Source organism: Spea bombifrons, chromosome 3, assembly GCF_027358695.1.
Source record: "Spea bombifrons isolate aSpeBom1 chromosome 3, aSpeBom1.2.pri, whole genome shotgun sequence".
Taxonomy (NCBI): Eukaryota; Metazoa; Chordata; class Amphibia; order Anura; family Pelobatidae; genus Spea; species Spea bombifrons.
The window spans coordinates 102,035,105-102,058,420 of NC_071089.1; the positions used below are offsets into that span (position 1 = coordinate 102,035,105).

The 23,316-nt window shown below is 38.8% G+C and overlaps 1 protein-coding gene across 1 annotated transcript in view; it reads right to left on the minus strand.

Annotated features, from left to right (window-relative positions):
- The window catches only part of LOC128484114 (vertebrate ancient opsin-like), a 47,370-nt gene that overhangs the window by 14,000 nt on the left and 10,054 nt on the right, over positions 1-23,316 (minus strand). Inside the window, exons 2-4 of the mRNA XM_053460433.1 lie at positions 19,442-19,848; positions 14,561-14,889; positions 575-808 (exon numbers count right to left, since the gene is read on the minus strand). Of these exons, the coding sequence (XP_053316408.1) occupies positions 575-808; positions 14,561-14,889; positions 19,442-19,848 (970 nt within the window). The remainder of the gene's footprint in view (positions 1-574; positions 809-14,560; positions 14,890-19,441; positions 19,849-23,316) is intronic.

Here is a 23,316-nt window from a genome sequence, read left to right on the forward strand (position 1 = left end):
CATGCACACTAACTAGTCATGTCCAATAAATCTTTAATTGCATTTTAACCTGTGTGTGTCACCTTGTGTGTCAGTAACAAGGCCAAACATTTAAGGTTATGCATTTTTTTTATTTAAATAAGAGCATTAATTTAATTAATTTAATTAAGATCATTTAACCTGTACACTACTATCCTTAATCTTAACCCTAATCTTGACCCTCTTCCTTTCATCCGTTGATCTTAACTTCTTCTACGTGTTTATTTCTTGTTTCCATGGCAACCATATGGACGAATAGGATTTCTGAAAACAAAATGTTGTACGAACAAGCACAACTTTTGTTGAATACGAGGAAATTTTTTTCCCCTGAAAACAAACAGGAAAACGAACGCATATTTTCTGCTGGCACCCAAGTCTAGTGAACATAAATTAAAGCCAGGCCCTCTTTACCTCAAACAAACATGGCAGCCAACTACTGGCATTAGCATAAATGTTCAATCAATTTCCTGTGTGTCTTACTTTATGATGTACATTTTACACATAATCATACTGATGTGAATCATACATACAGCAGTCCTGACTTGCATTTACCTACCTGCTTGTTCAGGAATATGTAGATAATGGGGTTGTACACCGTACTGCTTTTTGCGAGGATGGATGGGATGATGCTGGTTGAAGGAGTGATCAGACCTGGCTTGCCAAAGGTTGCAATGAGTGCCATTATACCATATGGCAGCCAGCAGAGCAAGAAGCAGACCACCATCACAATAACCATGAGTAGGACTCTCTGCTCCCGACTGCGGGCTATCCCTTTAGTGACCCCGCTGATCTGGAATGACAAATCAAAAGTATATTTCAGCTAACTGTTAATGCTTGTGTTTCTGTTTCACATGTGTTACTTAAACTACTTCTGAAATGATACACTGATGAAAATGTTATAAAGCTAAGGTTAAAATAAAAATGTTTGGTAAGGGGTGTAATTGAACATTGTCTGCTTGTAAGAAGCATTTTTGTTTGTTTTGTGTAACAAGAGTTTTATGTAGCACTTACACTATGTGTGGATAGCTAGAACCACCTTTAGCAGCAATAACTTAAAGCAATAACTTGAAGTAATGGCTTCCTATCAAATGGAGAATTCACTTTAAGATAGGCTTGTTGTTATTTAAAGCCCTAAAGGACCAGGGACACTCTTACCTGAAAGAGCTATTAACACCCTACATCCCTACTCGCCCCCTTCGATCCAAACATATGTCTCTTCTCTAAATACCTAAAGTGCGCACAAAATCAGGCTCTAACGCATTCTGTCATGCTGCTCCCACATTCTGGAACTCTGAACCACTGTCAATCAGAGAGGCCCCATCTTTAGAGACTTTTTTTTTTTTTAAAAAAAGACAACCCAATTTTTCTCCCAATCCTTCATATAATTCATTATTTTTCTCTTGTATGCATATACCTGTAAAGTGCTTTGAGTCCCACTGGGAGAAAAGTGCTATATAAATTACATAGTTCATAAGGTTGAAAAAAGACCTAAGTCCATCAAGTTCAACCCTTCTACCTAACCTTTCTATTCTTGATCCAAAAGATGCTTCTTGTTAACAAATTAATGTTGTTGTTGTAATTGTTTTCTTTGTGACCTTATCAGTCTCTCACGTTATTGTGGAGGAATTTTGGCCCGTTGATAATCAATTAACCCCTTGGCTGCTAAGCCATTTCACACCCTGGTGCTAAGCTAGTTTTCGGCATTTTGGTGGATCTCGCGTTTAAACGTGTTTCAAGTAAATTTCTTGGGAATAAACTATACAAACCATATATTGTTTTTTTCAGCACACCCAGCAGATTCCAAATATACCATTTTTATATGTGTATGTCTCATTAGGTTTGCAAAATACAACCAAAAATGGGAAAAAAGTGTAATTTTTCACTTCCAACTCAATAAAAACTAGTTTGTAATGTTATTTTTCTAAACTCTAATATCAAAACCTGTGTTGCTAAATATTTGTAGTAGGTAACAGGTCTAAAATAAACAGACATTGAGAACAGTAGACTGTGTTTTTCTAATATTTTATTGCTAAAAGTTAAATTTATTAGACTATCACAAAATTCATCTTTAAATTTAATGCATGGCTGCGTCAATTAAACAGCTCTAGCTGCCCTGGATGTTAAAATATGCCAACAAAAAACTATATATTTTTAGAAACTACACCCCCAGCCGCAGCAAATGAGGTCTTATTTGTATTTGTATCACAAATCTGACTTGCACAACAAATAAGTGAATATCACACAAATAAAAATAAAAAAGAAATAAAAATTTAAAGCGACAAGTTCATTTATGTCTTCCGCACTCCAGGTTTGTCCTAGAAACACATGCAGCCCCTCATTTGATGCGCCAAGGGGTGTAGTTTCTGAAAATATATACTTTATGTACCATAATTTAACTTCCCAGCTGTCTAGAGCTGTCTAAATGCAGCCATCACCACTAAATGTTTTAAGACAATTTTTTAACAAGATTCTCCAATCTGCCATATCTGAAGTTAAGGTGGTCTAGACATCTGGGAAGTTAAATTAGGGTACATAAAGTACACATTTCAAGAAACTACACCCCTTGGAGCTTCAAATGAGGGGTTACATGTATTTCTAGGACAAAAGTTAAGTTCACAGATAATGATGGAATATGTCGCTTTGGCTAGAAAATATGTTTTTTCTAACCATAGCGACATGTTCATTTGTGTCTTGCGCACTCCAGGTTTGTCCTAGAAACACACGCAGCCCCTCATTTGATGCGCCGAGGGGTGTAGTTTTTGAAAATATGTACTTTTTGTGCCATAATTTAACTTCTTACGTGAGCAGTAATGCCACGTCAAGGCTTCAACCCTAATTACTGACCATTCACACGCCTTTCATATCTCCATTCACTCGCAGAAGCACACACCATACTTTCCATACATTCACTCGCAGAAGCACACACACCATTCTTTCCCCTTACAATCCCAAAGAGATGATCGTAAAGGGAGAAAAAAATCACTTTTACAGCAAAAAATAAGTTTTGCGGTAAAAATGCAAGGGGCTCCAGGGATGACATGGTTAACTTTCGTACTACAGGCTATACGGCTGATTTTTGCAGTTCATCTGGATTTCAAAAATTGCCTTCCTCTACCATTGGCTAAATTTAACCCCATGATCAAAGGGATCATGGGGTTAAAATTTAGTATCGCCCATTTTTAAAAAGGGAATATGACTTTTTATAGCTGTATGATCATTGTGATAACAGTGGCTACCACAGTGATCATTTAGCTAGAATACTTAAACTTTTTTTTTTTTTAAAGTTAAACCAGTTTATGTTTAGATAATTTAATTTGGGGGTCTCTAGGCAATTTTGATCTTTATTTATCTGCCTTTAGAGACCCCCAAATCATTTTTTTTTACTTTTTTGTACATTTTTATTTTTTTAACATAATATGTTTTATTCTTTTTTTACAAGCATTATACCGTTGGAAAGGTGAGGCGATTACCTTTCCAACGGTATATGTTGGGGGTCTGTAGCTGCTCAGATGCCTGAGATACAGGCATCTAAGCAGCATGCCCCCATCCCGTGAAAACTGACAATTGTCAGTTTTCAATAAAGTTGCGCGGTGACGTCATCGCGTCATTACGCGCGACGTCACCGGCCGGATCGGGTGGTCCCAGTGATGCCCTTCCAAATGAGGGGCAGATCGCCGGGGTAGGTGGTGATGGGGGTCCACAGACCCCCATCAAGGTAGGAGAGTGCTAGCGACGGCATGGTGCCGTCGTTAGCACCTGACTGGGACTGCTAGCGACGGCACCATGCCGTCGTTAGCAGTCAAGGGGTTAATGAAGGGCATTTGATTAGCAGCACCTGTCTGCTACTTTGCATTTAATTGCTATGGAAGCAGTAAGGGTGTGCTTAGTTTTTCACACATGGCTTTTTCATTTTGGTAGCCAATGGGCGTTGAGGCAGCACTTTGGGGAGGGACAGAGGACTAAAACCAACCAATAAATATAGTATTTTTTTTTTCCCCCGACTATATAGTATAGTCGGGGGAAAATCAGGAAGGAGCCTTCATTCTGAATGCCAGGTGTAGTCACAAGCAGGGGTCGAAAACACGGGGAAAACATTACCTTCCAACACAGTGTGAACGGTTGTAAATGAAAACAAAGAAGCCCCTGTATGGGGACTCTGACCAGGACATTTGTATTGGCACAGGTCATTGATAGATCTTACTATCCAGGACTCCATTAATGGTGTTTCCCAACAAAATGTCCATGGAGATCAGGCATAACTCCCACTTCACAATATCCACCCCAATCCAGTTGCACCCAAGCCATCAGTATTTGGTATACTTTGCTGTCGACCACGTGGACATTCACATCTCGACTTGTCTGGCCCTTAGGAAATAAACTGCAAGGCTGCACTAGGCTAAGTGTAGCCCCCAGTTCCCACAACCCCTCCACTCAATGGCCTTTGAGGTACACAGTCTAGTAATGGTGCCTTTAGTTAACCCCTTGCAGACGGAATATCTTTTTTTGCTGGGGTATAGCTGGTTTTGATCCATGGTTCAGCGAACTTGTCGGGATCAGTATGTCGAGGGAACAGGGCTGTCTTTGGTGTGCAAGCATTGGCTGCGTAGGTGGCCCTGCTGCCCCTGCTGCCACCTAAAGCATTCAGATGCGATAGATTGAGGTCTAGGATTAGAAGGAGGTCGCAGCAGGTCAGGGAAGGAGTGTACATTCTGAGTGTAACTGCCAGGTGTGGGCACCAGCAAGGCCCAGGGATGTGGGGAAAACATTACACACTATCAGTGTTACATGTGCTGTTACAGACGTAAAATCAAAAAATTAAGTACACCAAGCTAAAGACTTTTTAAAATTCATCTATTGCCATTTGCTATTTTATGTTCTTACATATCGTATTCACGTTGTGGTTTAATAAATAATCGATTTACAGGTGTCCATATTTTACAGCATAAGCTTTATTGAATGTAACTTATGAAAGAAATGTACTAAGTCACCATTGTTGTAATATATGCACTAAGCATTCCATAAATAAAAGAATAAGGATGCTCTGGGTAAAACCAACTGTTTGTTTGTTTAAAGAGGAACAGTTTCTTGGAATTAGTTAATAATGTCTTTGTATTCTTATATTTTTGTTCAGATACTCTGTGGGCTCGCCAGCTTAAAAGTTACATTAAAATCGAATATATGCTGTTGCAATGGCTCATGAGTTAATAATCTCTTTGACATTTGGTGTGAGCTCCATCCCACGACAAGGAACTACTCATTTTACTCCCATCCCCATGACAGCTACTCATGTATAGATTTTTTTTGTTTATTTCACAAAACCTACTCCCCAATCTACTTACATCCACCATTCATGAGATAACCTGGTCAGGTCACGGAGTGGTGCAGGGATTGTCCTCAGACTTATCCCCCAGGCTTCCTACGAAGTCATGGAAGATTAATGATTCCTTATTAGCAGACCCAATAACCAGAGACTGTATCTCAGAGAGTTTGGAGGAATACTTCAAAATTTATTCCATTTCTGGTGTGGCTGTTGCAACATTGTGGCAGGCACACAAAGCAGTCATACGGGCCAGTCTGATTCGGTTAGCTTCTTAGAAGAAGAGGGAGAGACACAGCAAAGTCATTACGATCTGAAATTTCTAGACTAGAGCAAATACATAAGGCCACTGGGGACCAGACAGTTTTACGCGAGGTAATCATTAGAAAGGGAGAGCACAACCGTATACTCTCTAAGGAGGTTTTGAAAGCCATACACAGGACCAACGGAAAGTTTTTTGAAAAGGGCAATAAGCCAGACACAATGCTGGCGAGGCGCACAATATCCGCCAGATCCGCGCTTCAAATGCACACACAACATCGATGCTATCTGTGAACAGTTCATGTCTTACTATAAGGACCTTTATGATAGTCATAAAACCCTCCACTCCTCTCTAACTAATGCATGCACATTCCTGCGGGACTCCAATTTGCCCACTCTCCCTCCTGAGTCGGCAGAAATTACCCAAGAAGAGCTTGATCTAGTCATTAAGTCCCTGAAATGCTATACTAAAAAAAATTGAAACATATTCTTATGGCACATCTTCTTAAACTATTTAACACATTTATGCAAGGCCCTCATGATCCCTAAAGAAATGCATCCGGCAAAAACTCTAGTCATCCCTAAAGAGGGCAAGAATAAGTCCTATTGTTACAATTACCGACCAATCTCCCTCATCAATACAGATATAGAGATCTATACAAAAATATTATCAATGAGAATAGCTCTTCATCTGGCTCATTCATCCCGACCAGGTCGAGTTTTTACCAGGTATAGAGGCCCTGATAACATTAGGCGAACCTTGGGTGTCGTTCACACATCTCGGTCGGCATGGTCCCCTGCCCTTTTACTTTCTTTAGACGCCGAGAAGGCGTTTGACCAGTTCGACCAGGTCTTTGGCTTCTCAGGCGCCATACTGACAGCCATACAGGGGCTGTACTCGGACCCCCGGGCGGTTGTGGATATTAAGGGGGCGGTATCCTGGTCATTCCCCATCAGGAATGGGACGAGACAGGAGTGTCCCCTCTATCCCCTGTTATTTGCATTCTGCATAGAACTACTGTAAGCTAGCATAAGACTGGTATGTTTTACTTTAATTCACTGCTCTTACAATGTATTACTATATTTTGTTTAGCGGCTCTGCTGTTAAGTGAATAATGTTCCGTCTAACTCATCATTTTGCCACATTGTCAAGTACAATTTCTCATGCTTCTATTGTACATATCAATAAAACTTTTAATTGAAAAACCAAATATATGTATAGCAACAATTTAAGAATCCCACTCAAACCTCAAGCCTGATTAGTCTGATACATAGTCCATTGATAACTTAATATTCCTGTTTTTACACTAAATTCTATGCATTTTCACAATGTTACCAAACTGTATGAGCCATTGAATTAAAGGAAGAAATCAATACAGGCGAATGCTACCCTTGTGTATTTCTAAGCTATTCCCAGAAACATAAATGTTTTGTATCCTTTTCAAGAATTAGCAGGATATGACCCAAATCCAAATACTAAGAATCCAAGTCTCATAACAGTTAAAATCAGGAAGTACGACTAAATCCTATTAGCTTTGTAAATTCACAGCAGGAAAATCTCAGTTTGTCAGAGGTCAGAGGGATTATTCAGCTTTCAGCTGTTCTATCAGTCACAAAAGAAAAGCTAACATAAATACTCTAATATATTGCTCTTAGTGGAGCAGCATCCTAGTTTTGCAATTTTTGTAAGCAAGTTAAATGTCAAAAGTCACACATGAATTTTAAGGGGGTCTTAAATCCCAGGATCCACCAGCCACAGGCTCATTTCAAAATAGTTAAGATAGATCAATGGGCCTGAAATGGATTAGAGGAGGAAACCTATGTTTTATTTATTTATTTATGTCTTATTTTATAAGATAAAATATTTAAATCCAAGACAAACACTATTATTTGAGCCGTTAATGCAGACTGGCTTCTAAAGATGTCACAATCAAGTATAAGAATCACCATAAAAACGTGAAAACCAGAAATAATTTAACTTGATGTCATTATGTGACTTTAGATCTACTCCTATGTTGATCCAATAAAACATCAACTTTAACAAAAGACTTAGTTTTTCAAGGGCTCATATGACCATATCCATTTGAATTTTCTAGAACACTGGGAAGGAATAACAGATAGTAGTTTTCATGAGCACTTATTAAGTTCTCTATGGCAATTTTCACTAATTTCGCTGTTGTGAGCTAGATGTAGGTTAGCCTCAGGAATTTGTGTTTTAGGCGTTTCTGCCTTTTAATTGTATTTGTAACAAAGTAATTGTAGTTGCACAATTAGATGCAGTATGTTTATGAGATACAGTTATAGACAGAGTTTTATTTCAGTGGGTGCATTGCACATATGTTTGAGATGCAGTTTGTGTTTTTACCATTTTCAAAAATATTGTGCTGTTTTCTTTTTAAAAGATTCTAGTTTTTGAATAATGTTTTCAGGCAGCAACCAATTTGCCTATTTGTATGACTCCTAGCTCTGTTATCTTAATTTACTGGATACATTTCTAGATTCCTTACTATTCTACCTGGTAAAAAAACCAACAGAACGGCTGAGTTGTAACAACCCAGGTGTATACTCTGACTAATGAAGCGTTGGAGCACTACTATGGTATTGCCATAAAGAATCAGTTCAGTGTGGTGTTTGAGCAGGGAAACTCCTAATATCTATATATATATATATATATATATATATATATACATATATATATATATATATATATATATATATATATATATATATATAGTTAGCGGTTAAAATAAATGTGCATTACCGTATTTGCTCGATTATAAGACGACCCTGATTACAAGACGACCCCCAAATCTGAATATTAATTTAGGAAAAAAAGAAAAAGCCTGAATATAAGACGACCCTATAGGAAAAAAGTTTTACCAGTAAATGTTAATTCATCTAAACTATTTTTTTTTAATAAAAGCTATGATTGAGAAAAATATTTTGGTTTTATTTCCCTCTATTTTCCAACCTGCCCCCCAGTTATGCACATCTGCCCCAGAAATGCCTTATACCCCCTATATGCCACTGTGCCCCATGATATGCCTTTTAACCCTATATGCCACTGTGCCCCATGATATGCCTTTTGACCCCCTATGTGCCACTCTGCCTCCAGAAATGCCTTATACCCCTATATGCCACTCTGGCATTAAGAGGGTTAAAAGGCATATTATGGGGAAGAGTGGAATATAGGGAGGTTTAAGGCATTCAGGAGGCAGAGTGTAGCGTATAGAGGGTTAAAAGGCATTTCTGGAGGCAGAGTGGCATTAAGGGGGTTAAAAGGCATTTCACAGAGCACTCTGCCTCCAGAAATGCACTCCCCCGCCCCCCCCAACTTACCGGTGCTTCTGACTTCCCTGTCATGTAGCCTTAGGCACCGGCACCCGTGCGGGGAACTCTGATCTCTGACAGCCGGGGAAGGTCTGCGCGATGGACGCAGACAACCCCCCCTGCTAGCCACGCCTCCTTCCGGGTGCAGCGGAAGTTGTCTACGCGAATCGCACACCGGGGACTCAGAAGTACCGGTAAGTGGGGCGGGGGGGCGGAGACAGGAGGATCCAGGTCGCCTGCAGCTGCGGGGGATCTGGATCTTAGTCGTCTCATAGTCAGACCTATAAGACGACCCCGATTATAAGACGAGGGGTATTTTTCAGAGCATTTGCTCTGAAAAAAACCTCGTCTTATAATCGAGCAAATACGGTATTTCAAGCTAAATAGATTGTGTCCTCTTCGCTCCCATATAATATTTTGGTTACTTTAATAGTCATGTAGGTATAGAGTGTTTTGTTTCTCTTATAAGTCTCGCTTATACAGATCTCTTTTCAAGACCAGTGCTAGAGGTTGAGGCTGTTGTTAGAGTTTTTTAGATGCGTTAGTGACTGGTGGGACCCTGGTTGTGTCACATATATATATATTATGCAGGTTTTCATTACATTCTAAGTGTGTCTTTATAATTCTTTGCAAACATCTGGCCAACAAAAGACAAGAATATTCAGTTACTTTTGTTAGCAATTGTTTGTCTGTTCTCAGTCCTTATGACCATCGGTTTATAATTGGTTAATTTGACGCAGAGCAAAATTCAGTGAAGGTCAGGCTATGATTGATTGATGAAATTTCCTGGAAAGCATCAAGTACCCAAGTACTCTCTGACCAAAAAACCTTGCTTATATTTGGTTTGTCTAATAAAGCCATTAATCTACTTTCTTTTCAAGAACACTTTAATAATTCTATCAATTTCTTTCAGGTCTAAAATAGGTTTGAAATGATTATATCTGTAAATTCAAAGGCACCATGTATGTAAAAAATCACACATTGCCAGGTATATGTATATTCCATATACATATATATTGCAGTGATTTTCTTCCTGACATAAGATAATTTCAAGTCAAAATTGATTCAACATAAAAAAAAAATTCTGTGCATTTCCACTATAAATGTATACACTATACATTTATACATAAAGGCCATAGAATGGATCAAAATTAAAGGGACATGTCAGGCATCATTTGCACTGTAACGCATTGTCCCATTAAATTTTAGTGGTATTTCCTTTGCCAGGCGATTCTGCCCCTTCCTTCACCCCCATAGCCATATGCAGAGAAGATGTGTTATTTTTGTTTTGAAGAATGCATGTTAAAGTACTCACAGAGTAACATCCCTATACCGATTCACATTTCGTTTTAGTTGTCCTGTGTCTCATATGAGCCCATAGAGTAAGCCGCGAATACAAATTACCATCCTAAAAGTATTTATTTCTGTAAAGCAGGCAACCCAGAGTATCAGGAATATTTGGACACTTTTCTTCCAACCATTTGGCCACCAATCACTGCTAAAATCAGCCATAGCAATACTTCCCTAGCTTTATGCCTATCTCTATGATGTGACTGGTTTATACATAATATCATAACTTTTTATGGTGCATATGTTGACTGACTGTGTCTTTGCTGTGTGCTACAATTAAAAAGTGTTCTTTAACTTTGTTTTGGAAGTTGAGTGTTGAAGGCTGGTGAATGTCCAGTGGTAGGGCATTCCAAACATTTGGATCAGTGAGGGAGAAGGCCTTCAAGATGGGGCAGCAGCTTTTAGAGGAGCAGAAAGGCTTTTAGAGGAGCAGAAAGAGACCCGGTATTAATGGAGTATTAATAGTATTAATTGCATGCAATAAGAATAACATAACCAGCAAAATCTATTATGCATTGTTGATTTTTCTTCAATTTACAAACATATACCTGGGAAGCACAATCTGCTGGGTGTCAGAAAGGAAAGCAGTTTGGCTGGACTCTGACAATAACAAGCAATTTTACCAATTTACTGTTTTGGGTACAAGGCAATTTTCAGATTGAACCTGCAGATATATAATCCCGCCGGTCTATTATACACATGACTTCTTGATAAGTAACATTTTTGTTTACTGGAATGTGTATTGTTATTGTAATAACTACATTTTAACAACTAGTAATAAAGTAGTATGAAATTAAAATATATTTGCCCACAAAATGAGAGCAGTAGTAATTTTCTATAAATGTTTCAGGTCAGTCTTTTAATCACAATATTTTGTATGGTTAAACTGAAATTATGCGGTATTATGCAGAGTGTATTTGACCTATTCACCTTTCCTCACTAGAATCATGGATCTTAAGGTTTGACAATTAGCCTAATGATTCCTATTATTTGAAATCAGCAAAATAATTATAATCAAGTTATTTGTTCAATCATTGAATGTGTATATTAATTAAGTTTTCTAAATACACAATTGGGATACCATGCATGTTGAATTTTAAGTCCGGCATCACACATCTCTTTAATGACATTTATATACGTTGGATTTCAAATATTATTTTCTTACTATTAAATATGAAAATATAAAATACTTGTTAAGACTCTCTCTTTCTGTGCAGGCTTTGATCCCATCAATACTTTTTTTAAGGCAAGTACTTTGTTTTCACATCTGGGACAATGTTGTGTACAACAGTCTGAAAATGACTGGAGTATCAAATCCTTTTAGAAATAATATATTTCTATTGGCCCATAGGCTTGATTCGTGGGAGGGCCACCTTTTGATCGCCCCCCCAGAAATCTTGAGTTCCATACCACTGCTTACTGGGCCACTATACTTCCTGGGCGGGGGTTGGGTTAGGCTGCACTCTAGCTTTCTTTCCCCATTCCTTACCCTGCTTACTGAGAATGAGGCCATCATTTCACATAACATGATGCATGGTGCCCACACCAAGACCTTTTCATTTAAGCTTTCACTATATAAGGCATAATGTGTAAAATAAATTACATCAAGGTGTCTGAGTTTTTGGTTAAGGTGGAACATTTCTCATCTGGGCCCCAGTCTCGCCTTGTGAAAAACCTGCCTACCAGTACTGTAAACTGCAAGGTATCCAACTGGGAACCTGATCCCCTCCCACGTGACCACCGTTCTCATTGTAGCAAGTAATGACATACGACTAGGGCGGACGGAGCCGTAGTCAAGTGTAACCGGGGCCCCCTGATTGTGCGCACTTACAGAACCTTTCTTGCAACTCGATGCTGTGGTCCTGTGCTGAACCATTACCTTCACCCCCCCCTTTTCTCTACCCCTTGTCGGAAAATCAATAAACATTTATTTACAAAAAATAAATATATATATATATATATTGGATCACATTGAACTCACTTTTATATGTGTAGCATTGCAAAAATTAATAAATAAAAATACATTTTATGCCTTTGCTTGGCATGAATGTGTTATTTTCATCAATACCAAAAGAAACATAGTAATAATTTACCTGATTTGAAACCTTTTCTATGTTCTAATGGTCACCGCCGTTACCCTGTTAAATACCGGTATATTTTTATTCTACATCCACATGTACTTGTTAACTATAATCATTTTTCAACATCTGCTGATGGTTATTATTACAAAAGCGTATGATTGAAGGTCATCTACTCAAACTGTTGAGTTCAGGCCATGTTCCTCAGTTGGAACACACCGCAATGAATTGTTCCAGCAGAATCATCCATTTACATGTTGCTTAATCATTCCCTGTGAACTATTGTCTAAGAGACATTAATCAGAATTATACATTGTATAATCAAGCAAATTGTAAACAAATAACACATTCAAATAATAAAGGTGAACATAATTTCTGAATATTCAATCCTGCGGGCAAGGTACGTAAATGTATGTGCACATTAATCACACGCTAATACGTTATATACATATAACAGAAAGGTGACTACTTAAGGGGAGTAGCAAGGGTGATTTGAGTGTGAATGGTTTTATTGTTATCATTATTATTATTTCTACCATTTTATTCATTTAGACACATTACTTTTATATGGGAAGCTGGTTTATAAGCTCATCATGTTTTATCTGGGGCTGCACAGGTAAATGTCCACATATATTTCATGTTCAGTGCAAATGCAAATAACAACTAGCTATTACATATGCATGATGCATGTAATAATACTAAATGATGCATGTAATAATGGAGGGTATGTGTGAAACCATTTTAACTTGAATGGATGGAAGAGGATTTCTGGTGAGATGTTCTCACAGGGGATAGGATCTGAATGAAGCCACTGGAGTCTCTGAAAGTGCCTGGAGTAAGGACACATCATATCCAACAGATGTTGTTGTACATACATGTAAATTGCATATAAAGCCCATGCAAGTGACAATACGCAATATAAAATGGTGGGCTAAAATTCCAATCCCTGCAACATTTTTCTGGCTAAGGGAAGTGGGAGCTAACTTTAACATTTTTTAAGTAAGTAATACTGCAGTTTGTTTGTAGAAAACTGCAGTTTTTTGGACATGAAAAAACTGCAATACTGCACTTTTACTGCAGTATTACTGCACATTTACTGCACTTGTTTTTTATATTGCAAACCTAAAGTTGTACTTCAATGTACTGCAGCTTTATTGCATTTGTACTTCCTTACAAAAATAACAGTGAAGTACAAATGCAGTCAAACTGCAGTAAATGTGCAGTAATACTGCAGTAAAAGTGCAGTATTGCAGTTTTTTCATGTCCAAAAAACTGCAGCATTACTTCAGAAAAACTACAGTAATTTTTAAAGTGCATTTGTTTATTTAAAAAAGGTAGGGGACACCTGTGACTCAGTTAGTGATCCCTGCATGTTAACATAGATTATAGATTTTTTTTCCCACATGCTGGGCAGCTAATACCCCAAAAGACCCAGCTGGCAGCATGCTAGCACTTTTACTTTATATAAGTTACCATGATAGCAGGCAGACTCACTGCACGTAGAAAAGTGTTACCAGGCTATAGGTCAAGAGGCGAAGAGTGCACCTACAAGTGGTTGACACCACCACCAGTGGTTGAAAGAATTACATTTATTCACCATAGTCAATGGCATTATAACACTTCCTACCATAATTTTTTATGGTCATTAAAAAATAATGTTGGAATGCAATGGAGAAAAAAAAGTTTTAAATACTTATATTGTTGGTGCATATATGATTTATTATTAATATGTTTATTTTTCAATCAAAAAAATACAGGGTATACTTTTTGCTCCTTTGCTTATAACGTGTTGGAATTGCAGTTGATTCTACATGTTTTAAACACATATTTCTAACTGATCTCTGGGGAATAATTTCCCTTTAATGTTCACTCAAAAGGTTCATATAACAAGACTAACATGGTGGTGAATTGTCACTATGGGGAAGCCATCTCCCGCATGTGATCGCTTTGTAATATATTAATACAACCAGATGCTACTTTAGGGCTCTCACAACATCTGCTGATAAGCGCAATTTTACTGCAACAGATGGTAAAACAACTATTAATATCTGCTTTACTATTTAACCCATTAGTACAGAGGATACATAGAGTTACAGAGTTATTACAAGAATGACTTGTATCAGTTATTCTCTGACATGAAGAAATACTAACCCAAAGAGCAAAGAAGCACCAGACCCCAAGGGATTCGTGATATAATGTGTCTCACCTGTTTAATGGCAACTAGTAATCTCCCATAGCAGTACACAATGACTGTGAAAGGAAGTGCCAGGCAGAAGATGAAAAGGCACACTATGTATGATGTGTTTTGGGCATCTCGAGAATGCCAGTTTACTGAGCAGGTGGTACCAGGGCCTTCTGGGCCATAACTGCTCCAGCCAAAGAGTGGAGGAAGGGTCCAGACTAGGGAGTAAATCCAGGAAACCAGAATTCCCAGCCAAGCTTTCTTGAAGTTTGTCACATCTGCTTCGGTGCTGCCCAACATAGTGCAATATCTCTCATAAGACAGGGCAGCCAGAGACACTAGAGAAACCGTCCCTACGAAGAGAGTCACAAAAAGATGGTAAGGATAGTAAAGTGACCTAGAAACAGAGGTAAATGGAGGGGTGGCACAGGCAGTAAGAGAGCACATTATGATATACATGGACGATGACATGGGCAGCATGAGCTAGCATAACAGCAACAAAACAGTAGGTAGCAAAATAGGAGAGATTTTAGCATGACTGCAAAGAGATGTATTTAAATGGAGGGAGCAAGATCAACATATGTAGATCAATTAGAGCGTGGATTTCTCTTTGGTGGGGGAGTCACTTTGCGTATAGTAAGGAAAGTGTTTGAAAAAGGCGGCTTTTACCCAGAGAGGCATGCCCATCGTAAAGTAATAAAATATTTGCTCAAAATAGGACAAATTTAGGCTATTAGTAGTAGTCGTTACTAGTCATTCAACCACATGGACTATGTCCCAATAATAGGTAATGCCAACAGGCGTAGTTCCGGGGCTTGACGGTATTCACCCACGAGTACTTAAGCTAAGTCTGGAAATAAGTGAACCTCTGTTTTTAATCTTTCAGGATTCTTTTCTTTCAGGAATGATACCAGAGGATTGGAGGAAGGCAGATGTGGTTCCTATATTCCAAAAGGGTTCAAACTCTTTGCCTAGAAATTATAGACCTGTGACTGGGAAATTATTTCAAGGGCTATTAATAGATAATATTCAAGAATTCATTGGGAAGAACAGTTTTATTAGCAAAAGATCAGCATGATTTTATGAAACATAGGTCATGTCAAACTAATTTAATTGCATTCTACAAAGAAGTAAATAGATCAGGGTGTTGCAGTGGATGTAATCTACTTGGATTTTGCCAAGGCGTTTGACACGGTTCCGTACAATAAGAAATTGGTCTAGATGCAAATTTTTGTTCTTGGGTAGAACATTGGCTTAGTGATAGAGAACAGAGAGTTGTCATAAATGGTAAATTTTCAAGCTGGACAAAAGTGGTAAGTGGTGTCCCTCAGGGTTCTGTTCTGGGACCAATTTTATTCAACATATTTATAAATGACCTGGCAGTAGGCGTTGAAAGTCATGTTTCTGTGTTTGCAAATTACACTAAAATCTGTAAATTAATACAATGTGAGCAAGATATGTGCTGCAGAGGGATCTAGATAGACTGGGGGACTGGGGACACAAATGGCAGATGAAATTTAATGTAGATAAATGCAAGGTTATGCATTTCGGGGTAAGGAATGCACAAGTAATTTACACCCTAAACGGTAGTGAATTAGGGATAACAACAAATGAGAAGGATCTGGGAATTGTTGTAGACAACAAACTAGGCAACAATGTGCAATGTCAGTCAGCAGTTGCAAATGCCAGTACGGTATTGTCGTGTATAAAAAGGGGCATCGATTTGAGGGCTAAAAATATAATTTTGCCTCTTTATAGATCAATGGTAGGGCCACACCTTGAATATGCTGTGCAATTTTGGGCACCTATTCTAAAGAAGGATATCATAGCACTAGAAAGGGTGCAGAGGCGGGCTACAAAATTAATAAAAGGAATGGAACACTATAGTTATGAAGAAAGGTTAATTCATTTAAATCTGTTTAGTTTAGAAAAACGGCGCCTCAGAGGGGATATGATATGATATAAATATATTCGGGCCAATACAAACCATTGAGTGGAAACCTATTCATAAACAGGACTATGCATAGGACACGTGGTCATGCATTTAGACTAAGAGATTTAGTCTAAGGCAGAGGAAAGGGTTTTTTACAGTAAGGACAATAAGGATGTGGAATTCTCTGCCTGCAGAGGTAGTTTTATCGGAATCTGTACAGACATTTAAACAACTGGATGAATACCTGCAAAAACATAATATTCAGGGATATCATTTTTAAATTATGGTGAAACAGCTTCTTGATCCAAGAAAAGGTCTGACTGCCATTCTGGGGTCAAGAAGGAAATGTTTTTCTAGTGCAAAATTGGGAAGAGCCACAACTGGTTTTTTTTTGCCTTCTTTTGGATCAACAGCAAGCAATTAACAGATATGGTTAAGGCTGAACTTGATGGATGCATGTCTTTTTCAGCCTATGAAACTATGCAACAGGTATTGGTGAGGTGCTGGAGAGGGTAGGTCATAGCAGCGGGGGCAAGAAGTGGAGATGGAGGCGGTAGGGAGGGGAGGAGGTTAGCGGTGGGCAGCAGAGGGACACGGAGGGAACAGAGGACGTGTTCTTGTGGAATAGGGACCAATCAGTATGCACATGCGATCTGAATGAACCTTACTTTAAGCCCCGCCCAGTGTGACATGACTATTATTTATATTAGAATTTATTTCAGTGTTAACTGCACCAGAATAGATACATACATCTCTCTCCTGTCTCCCCCAGATATAGACTACACCAGTGGGGTAGTGGGGCAGATTACTATTCAGAGGCAGGTGGTGAGCTACCTGTTGGAGACCCTGGTTTAGAGGATGAGATTATGAAAAAAAGGGTAATCTGTCATAAAAACCATGTACAGGGAGACACTGTATGAAAGAACACTATATATTTCGGGGGGTGTTATATAAAGTAACGAAAGGAGCTGTGGGGAGAGTTGTGTGGAGTTACAGTATAAGACTGGTTTCACAGATACGCTGTATGAGGAAATAGCAGGAGTTACATTGAGAATTGAATGCATGTACGGTATTAAAAGTAGGATAATTATGGCGTAATAGAAAGTGTAATACTCTGCAACAGTTATATGAGGAACAGGAAATTATAGGGAACTGTGTGAGGAGCTATGTGGATCGATCTGAAAATGTATAAGGAGAACATTACAATAAGGATGGTTATAATATAGATCATTAGGGGAATGTAAATAGAGTAATATAATCAGGTGTTGTGAGAGGTACAGGGACAGACCTATAAGGAGCTCAGAGCAATAGATGGGATTTGTATGAAGTAGTATGAATACTTACAAACATTTCAGTATTATAAGGAGCGTATTGACAAAGTAAGAGACGGTAATGCAAAGCAGAGTATATGCAATTGAAGCTGTATTCATAAAGGTGATTAAAAAAACAATAAACAGAGCAATATCAAAGCAGGTATGTTACATGAAACAATACTAAAACAACACTTTTAAAAAATATATATTTCTATGTCTGCACACTCCTGGAGGAATACAAACAGTTCCAGGCTATCATTAAATATAATTGATTAATGACATATTGAAGAGAAAAATCCTAATCTCTGGCAGGGTTTTGGACCTCAAGGTCAAAGTATGACCCCGCTGTTTTGCGATAAGACCTAGAGCACTGGATTCATTTGGGATCCACTGTGTTTCTGAGGAAATTTATAGAACATAAAGTACATGAAGAGGTATTTTTCAAGGATATAAGTGGGAAAGATCCAAAACAATTATTGTGAGTGATACACAAATACATATAAGCCTTTATACGGAACACACACAGAAGTACTTTTGATAATGCTGTCCCAATATTTAGCATATTTTCAATTCTGCTTAATAAGAGACTGTGGGGTCGAATGTCACAAGTTAAAAAGTTGCAAAAAGTGCAATCGCATCAGAACACCACTTCGGTGTGTGATAAGGTGTAAACTACACTGCTTCTCATTTGTCACCTGTCACCAAAGTCCCTGTATTGTGGCAGAGGTACAGGATAGATGAGGAAGCTAATTGAATATTGCACCTCTTGGGACAGGCTGCATGGATGATGAGAAGTCACAGTTTCCCATAAAAGCTTCATACACAATACACACAAAGTCAAATACATAGCTGCTCAGGGGACAAAAACTAATCTGCAATATTAACTTAAGTAAAGCTTAAATGAAATCATTTCTACTATGTTTTTATGTTTAATATCATTGAAAGAACTGGAAACAAAAACTACTTGCATTAATTTTTTGAGACTATTGGTTGCAAGTTAGCTTTCAACAAAGTGAATATTGTCTTGAATGTTAGAGAAATCCTTACTTATAGGAATCCAGCATTATAAAATAAAGCTTTGAAGCGTATTTAGTTATTGTCTCACTGTATATAGTAAACCCCTATGTTTTATAACATTTTGTTTGGTCGTTTAAAGCTTTGAAGCGCATTTAGCATTCTCCAAGTTATTGTCTCACTGTATATATAGTAAACCCCTATGTTTTATAACATTTTGTTTGGTCGTTTAAAGCTTTGAAGCGCATTTAGCATTCTCCAAGTTATTGTCTCACTGTATATATAGTAAACCCCTATGTTTTATAACATTTTGTTACTCTGCACTATGATGCTTTGTTTTCAAAATACAGAAACATGCAGATGGAATTTAACCACTGGGATCAACAAATTATGGTATTTACCATATTTGAAACTTTTGTCTCCATTGTCATCTTACAGTCTACTTTGGTCGACACCATGATTTCATGAAATGTAATGTTCATATTCTCACCCAAAAAACACAAACTTAATCTTTTTTTTACAGCTGTATGGTGTGAATTTTTTTTACCTGTGCTATAAGATTATTCTTACTGTACAAAATGTAATTTTAAGTAGATCTTTGTATTCTTATGAGACAGAATTAATAATAATAAAAAAGAAACTTACCAAAAAGTGCGTTGATGAATCCATACCAGATACAGCCAGCCTTGCCAATGAGCCAGCGTCCTTGGGTACTTGCTGCAAAACTGAAAGGTGTCCCCAGGATGCAGACCATCAGGTCACTTATAGAAATATTCATCAGAAGTAGGTTAATGGGGGAGCGCAGAACTTTGTACTGGCAGAAGAGGACAAGTACCACCAGGTTGTTTAAAAAGCCAAAACCCCCTATAATCCCAAGGGATACAGCCACCAGTAGGTGGCCTGTTGGGGCCAAGTTTTCCTGTTCTTCTGTCCCATACTGATGGCTGCTGCTCTTGCAAGTGACACTGCTGCTGTCACTACAGCTGGGACTGGAGCTGGGAAAAGCCATGTGTAGAGTGACTCTAGCCTGCTGTGTGATGTATAAACGCTGGCTTCTCAAACACAGCCCAGACTTCTGCTTTATTTATATATTTATTTATATATCGCTCGGATTGTGATGGACTTTTAGGGGTTAAAAAAAGAGACTCCACCATGCGGCCATTTAGCAGCAGGATCAGCTCTGCCCTTTTTATGTGTGTTAGAATTAAAGGGGGCGCGGCATGCACTTCTCAGGGGGGCTGTCAATCAGGACTGGGGGCAGGACTCGGGCGATCCTAGAGGGGGGGGGGATTCTGCTAGCTGCTGGAGGATGTCAGAATCCTCATGATGCAATTACATCTAGGATTTTGACGCTTTAGTATCCTGAAGTTTACTGTGAAACCAATTAGGCAATCAGTTCGTTGAAAAATTACACGCACTACAGAGCAAAAAAATACATGCATGCAAATACAATTAATTTAATGATAGGACTACAGATCTCCATGGTGTGAGTTGATGCAGACAGAATTGTCTGTCTTGTGCAGGCAATCAGTCAGTGAGGCAGGGTCACAAAGGGCCACCTTTTCTGTAAATTAGGACAAAACACTTATTTATATATAATAGTGTTAGCCTGTTATTTTGTTTATAAATAAACCTTTTTCCATGGCTTTATCTGCCCTTTATTGAGGTGGGACAGGCTGGCTAGTGGCATTGAAAGGCACAGGTTGAGCAAGACTTGTGGAGCTGGAAATTAAGCAAGCCAGGCAAAGACATCCCAGCTCAGGTCTAGCTATAACCTGATGACTACATTACTTTTTATTAGACTTGGGCGCCGGGGAAATTTTTTTCGTATTCCACAAATATTAGCCCGTTCCTGTGTTCTGATCGAGCGATCTGATTCGTGTACGTTTTTCGTGTTCTTTTTTTTTATTTTTTTTAGAAGGGGTTAATACAGGGTTAATGCAGTATGCAGCAGCTTTGGCACCAGGATTTTAAAGGTCTGTATGAGCAACGCTATTGGTCGCCAGCAGGGAGCTCCTCTGGCATCAACCAATGAAGGAGCTCCCTGCTAGTGACCACGGCAAAACTCTGCCTGGGGAGAGTGTTCCAGGAGTTTAAGGTCCGTACAAGCGACCAATAGAGTTATTCGTATGGACCTTTAACAACTCTATTGGTCGCCGGCAGGAAACTCCTTCATTGGCTGATGCCAGGGGAGCTCCCTGCCAGCGACCAGTAGAGTCGCTCACACAGACCTTTAACTCCTGATGCCGAAACTTGGCATGGGGAGGGAACAGGAGTTAAAGGTCTGTGCAATAGGCAGTTATACCTCCTCTAGCAATAGGCACCCAATAGAGTCGCTCGCAAGGACCTTTAACTCCTCGCACGATCCTACCCCTGCGATGCTGCGTAGATAAGGTAGATAGGCTAGAGGGGGAAGGGACCAGGGAGATTAGTTGGAGATATTAACAAAGACGAACATTCTTCCTGTTGTATGTCTTCTTCGTGTACGTTTGGCCGCCGCCATGTTCGCTTCTTTGGTATTTGTTTTCAGGTTTGCCCAAATACGAATGCACAAGCCTGCTTTTTAACATAAAACGCAACAACTCTTTAGTGCAGAAGAATTGGTAACCAGCTCAGTTCAACCTTACACCTTGCCATTCCATGACCAATACTGGCTCTTCCAGGTATAGCACGATGACTGCACCACTTTAGGGAATGTGAATTGGTAAACACTAAAAATATTACCTTCACCTACAGATGCTGACCCAAAGTGATAATTAAGAAACGTCCATCACAGAGGATAAAGGATTGAGGATAAAATTAATTTCTGAGAGAAATGAACAATTTTAGACGCGTAGCAAGAGAGAGGTTAATGTTTGCAAGTTGAAATACAGAGGTTTAGAGCCAGTCAGAAAGGATAGGGTAGTTTTGAAAAGCTAGAGAGAAAGATGCTTGAGTATAAATGTTGTTGAACAAGGGTTCGCCTATAGAATGATTTTTATTTACCATGAAAAGAAAATCAATGGCTGAAAGTGTTTTTTACTGCATATGGAAACTCAAGAACACGTCTGCATTAAAATATTCAGGTACGGTTAGACCACAAAAAAGATGTATCTTTGGATTTATAAGTAAGTAACAATTAAATAAGAAGCCGCGACAACAGCATGAGGGTGAATTGGAATAATTTATCTAAAAACATGAAAGTTGTTAAGTGCAGAAAAATAGCAGCAACAGGAAAACCCAACACCCAATTATACTTGTGTTTGACCTTTTGTAATATAGCAAGACCATCTGAACAGCAAATGACATATCAAAATTTACAAAGTGCAAACTTTGTGTTAACAGCTCATTTTCGAGGACACACTGCCCTTCTAATTGGAGAAATGCATTATGGGTCTCTTACCTTGTCATGACCCTGCAGTTTTCTTTAAAACTCAATAGGTTTTTAGAAAAGACACTAATGAAAAAAAAACCCATGAAAGTTGATCTTCCAGGACGAGGTAAGATGCCTTTTCATATATATTAATTTAGACAAAGCACTAATTTAGCAGACTAATCAGTGTGAATGGCCATTCAGGGAGACCCCCATAAGCACATTTATGCAAGTGATGGGGTTGTTGCAGACACTGACAGCGCCCACAGTGCATACTGCCAGAGGAGATATCCCTTTAAATGTTCAAATGGTGCTTATTTGCTCAGGGGGTGAGATGTGTTCACATATGTGTTGTATGCATACCTGGGAACTATCCGTGTCAAGACCTGAATCCTCTGGGTTGCAGGAGCGTGGTCTTGACACACCCCGCCCATTTTTCATTTAAATGGGGGTGTTTCCCGCTGACATTGCCGGGAACACCCCCGACATCATTGGGACCTTCCACTAACGTCATCGGACCTCCCACTGAGGTCAGGGGACCTCCCACCGCCGTCAGCGGGACTTCCCACCGACGCCAGCAGGACCTCCCACCGCCATCAGTGGTCAGTCCTGGCCGCGTTCCGCAAGTGAAGGCTCCGGATAGCCGGTGCCCAGAAGTTCCCAGATATGGTTGTATGGATACTTCAAGGCGTGCACACCAGGGCTGGTCATAGGCATCGTGAGACCATACGTCTGAAAATTTGCAAAGTTTTTTTTTTATTTTAAGCACAATCAGTAGGAATATTTAAACTTTTTAAAATCTATATAATTTATGTATTGTTAAAGTGAACTTTCCACCCCAGAGAACAGGGTCCTATTCAAGTAGTAATAATGTTAAAATTACCTCTGTTATTACTGGCTTGCTGTGTGAGAAATCTGCCTTTTTGCTGCAACACTATTTTTAAACCTTACCTTGCCCTAAGATATTCATGATAGTAGTTTTACAAAGGAAATGCACAGTTGTAGATACTCTTTAGTACTGTTCATGCACACTCTGCTAAAATACAGTACAATTAGCCCAGTAATAATGTTAAAAGTGCATTTGTGGGCTCAAAGTAGAATTCTAGCACATGTATTACTGAGCATTTGCATTAAATCTTATAGCTATGCTTTCAGTGAATGTCACTGC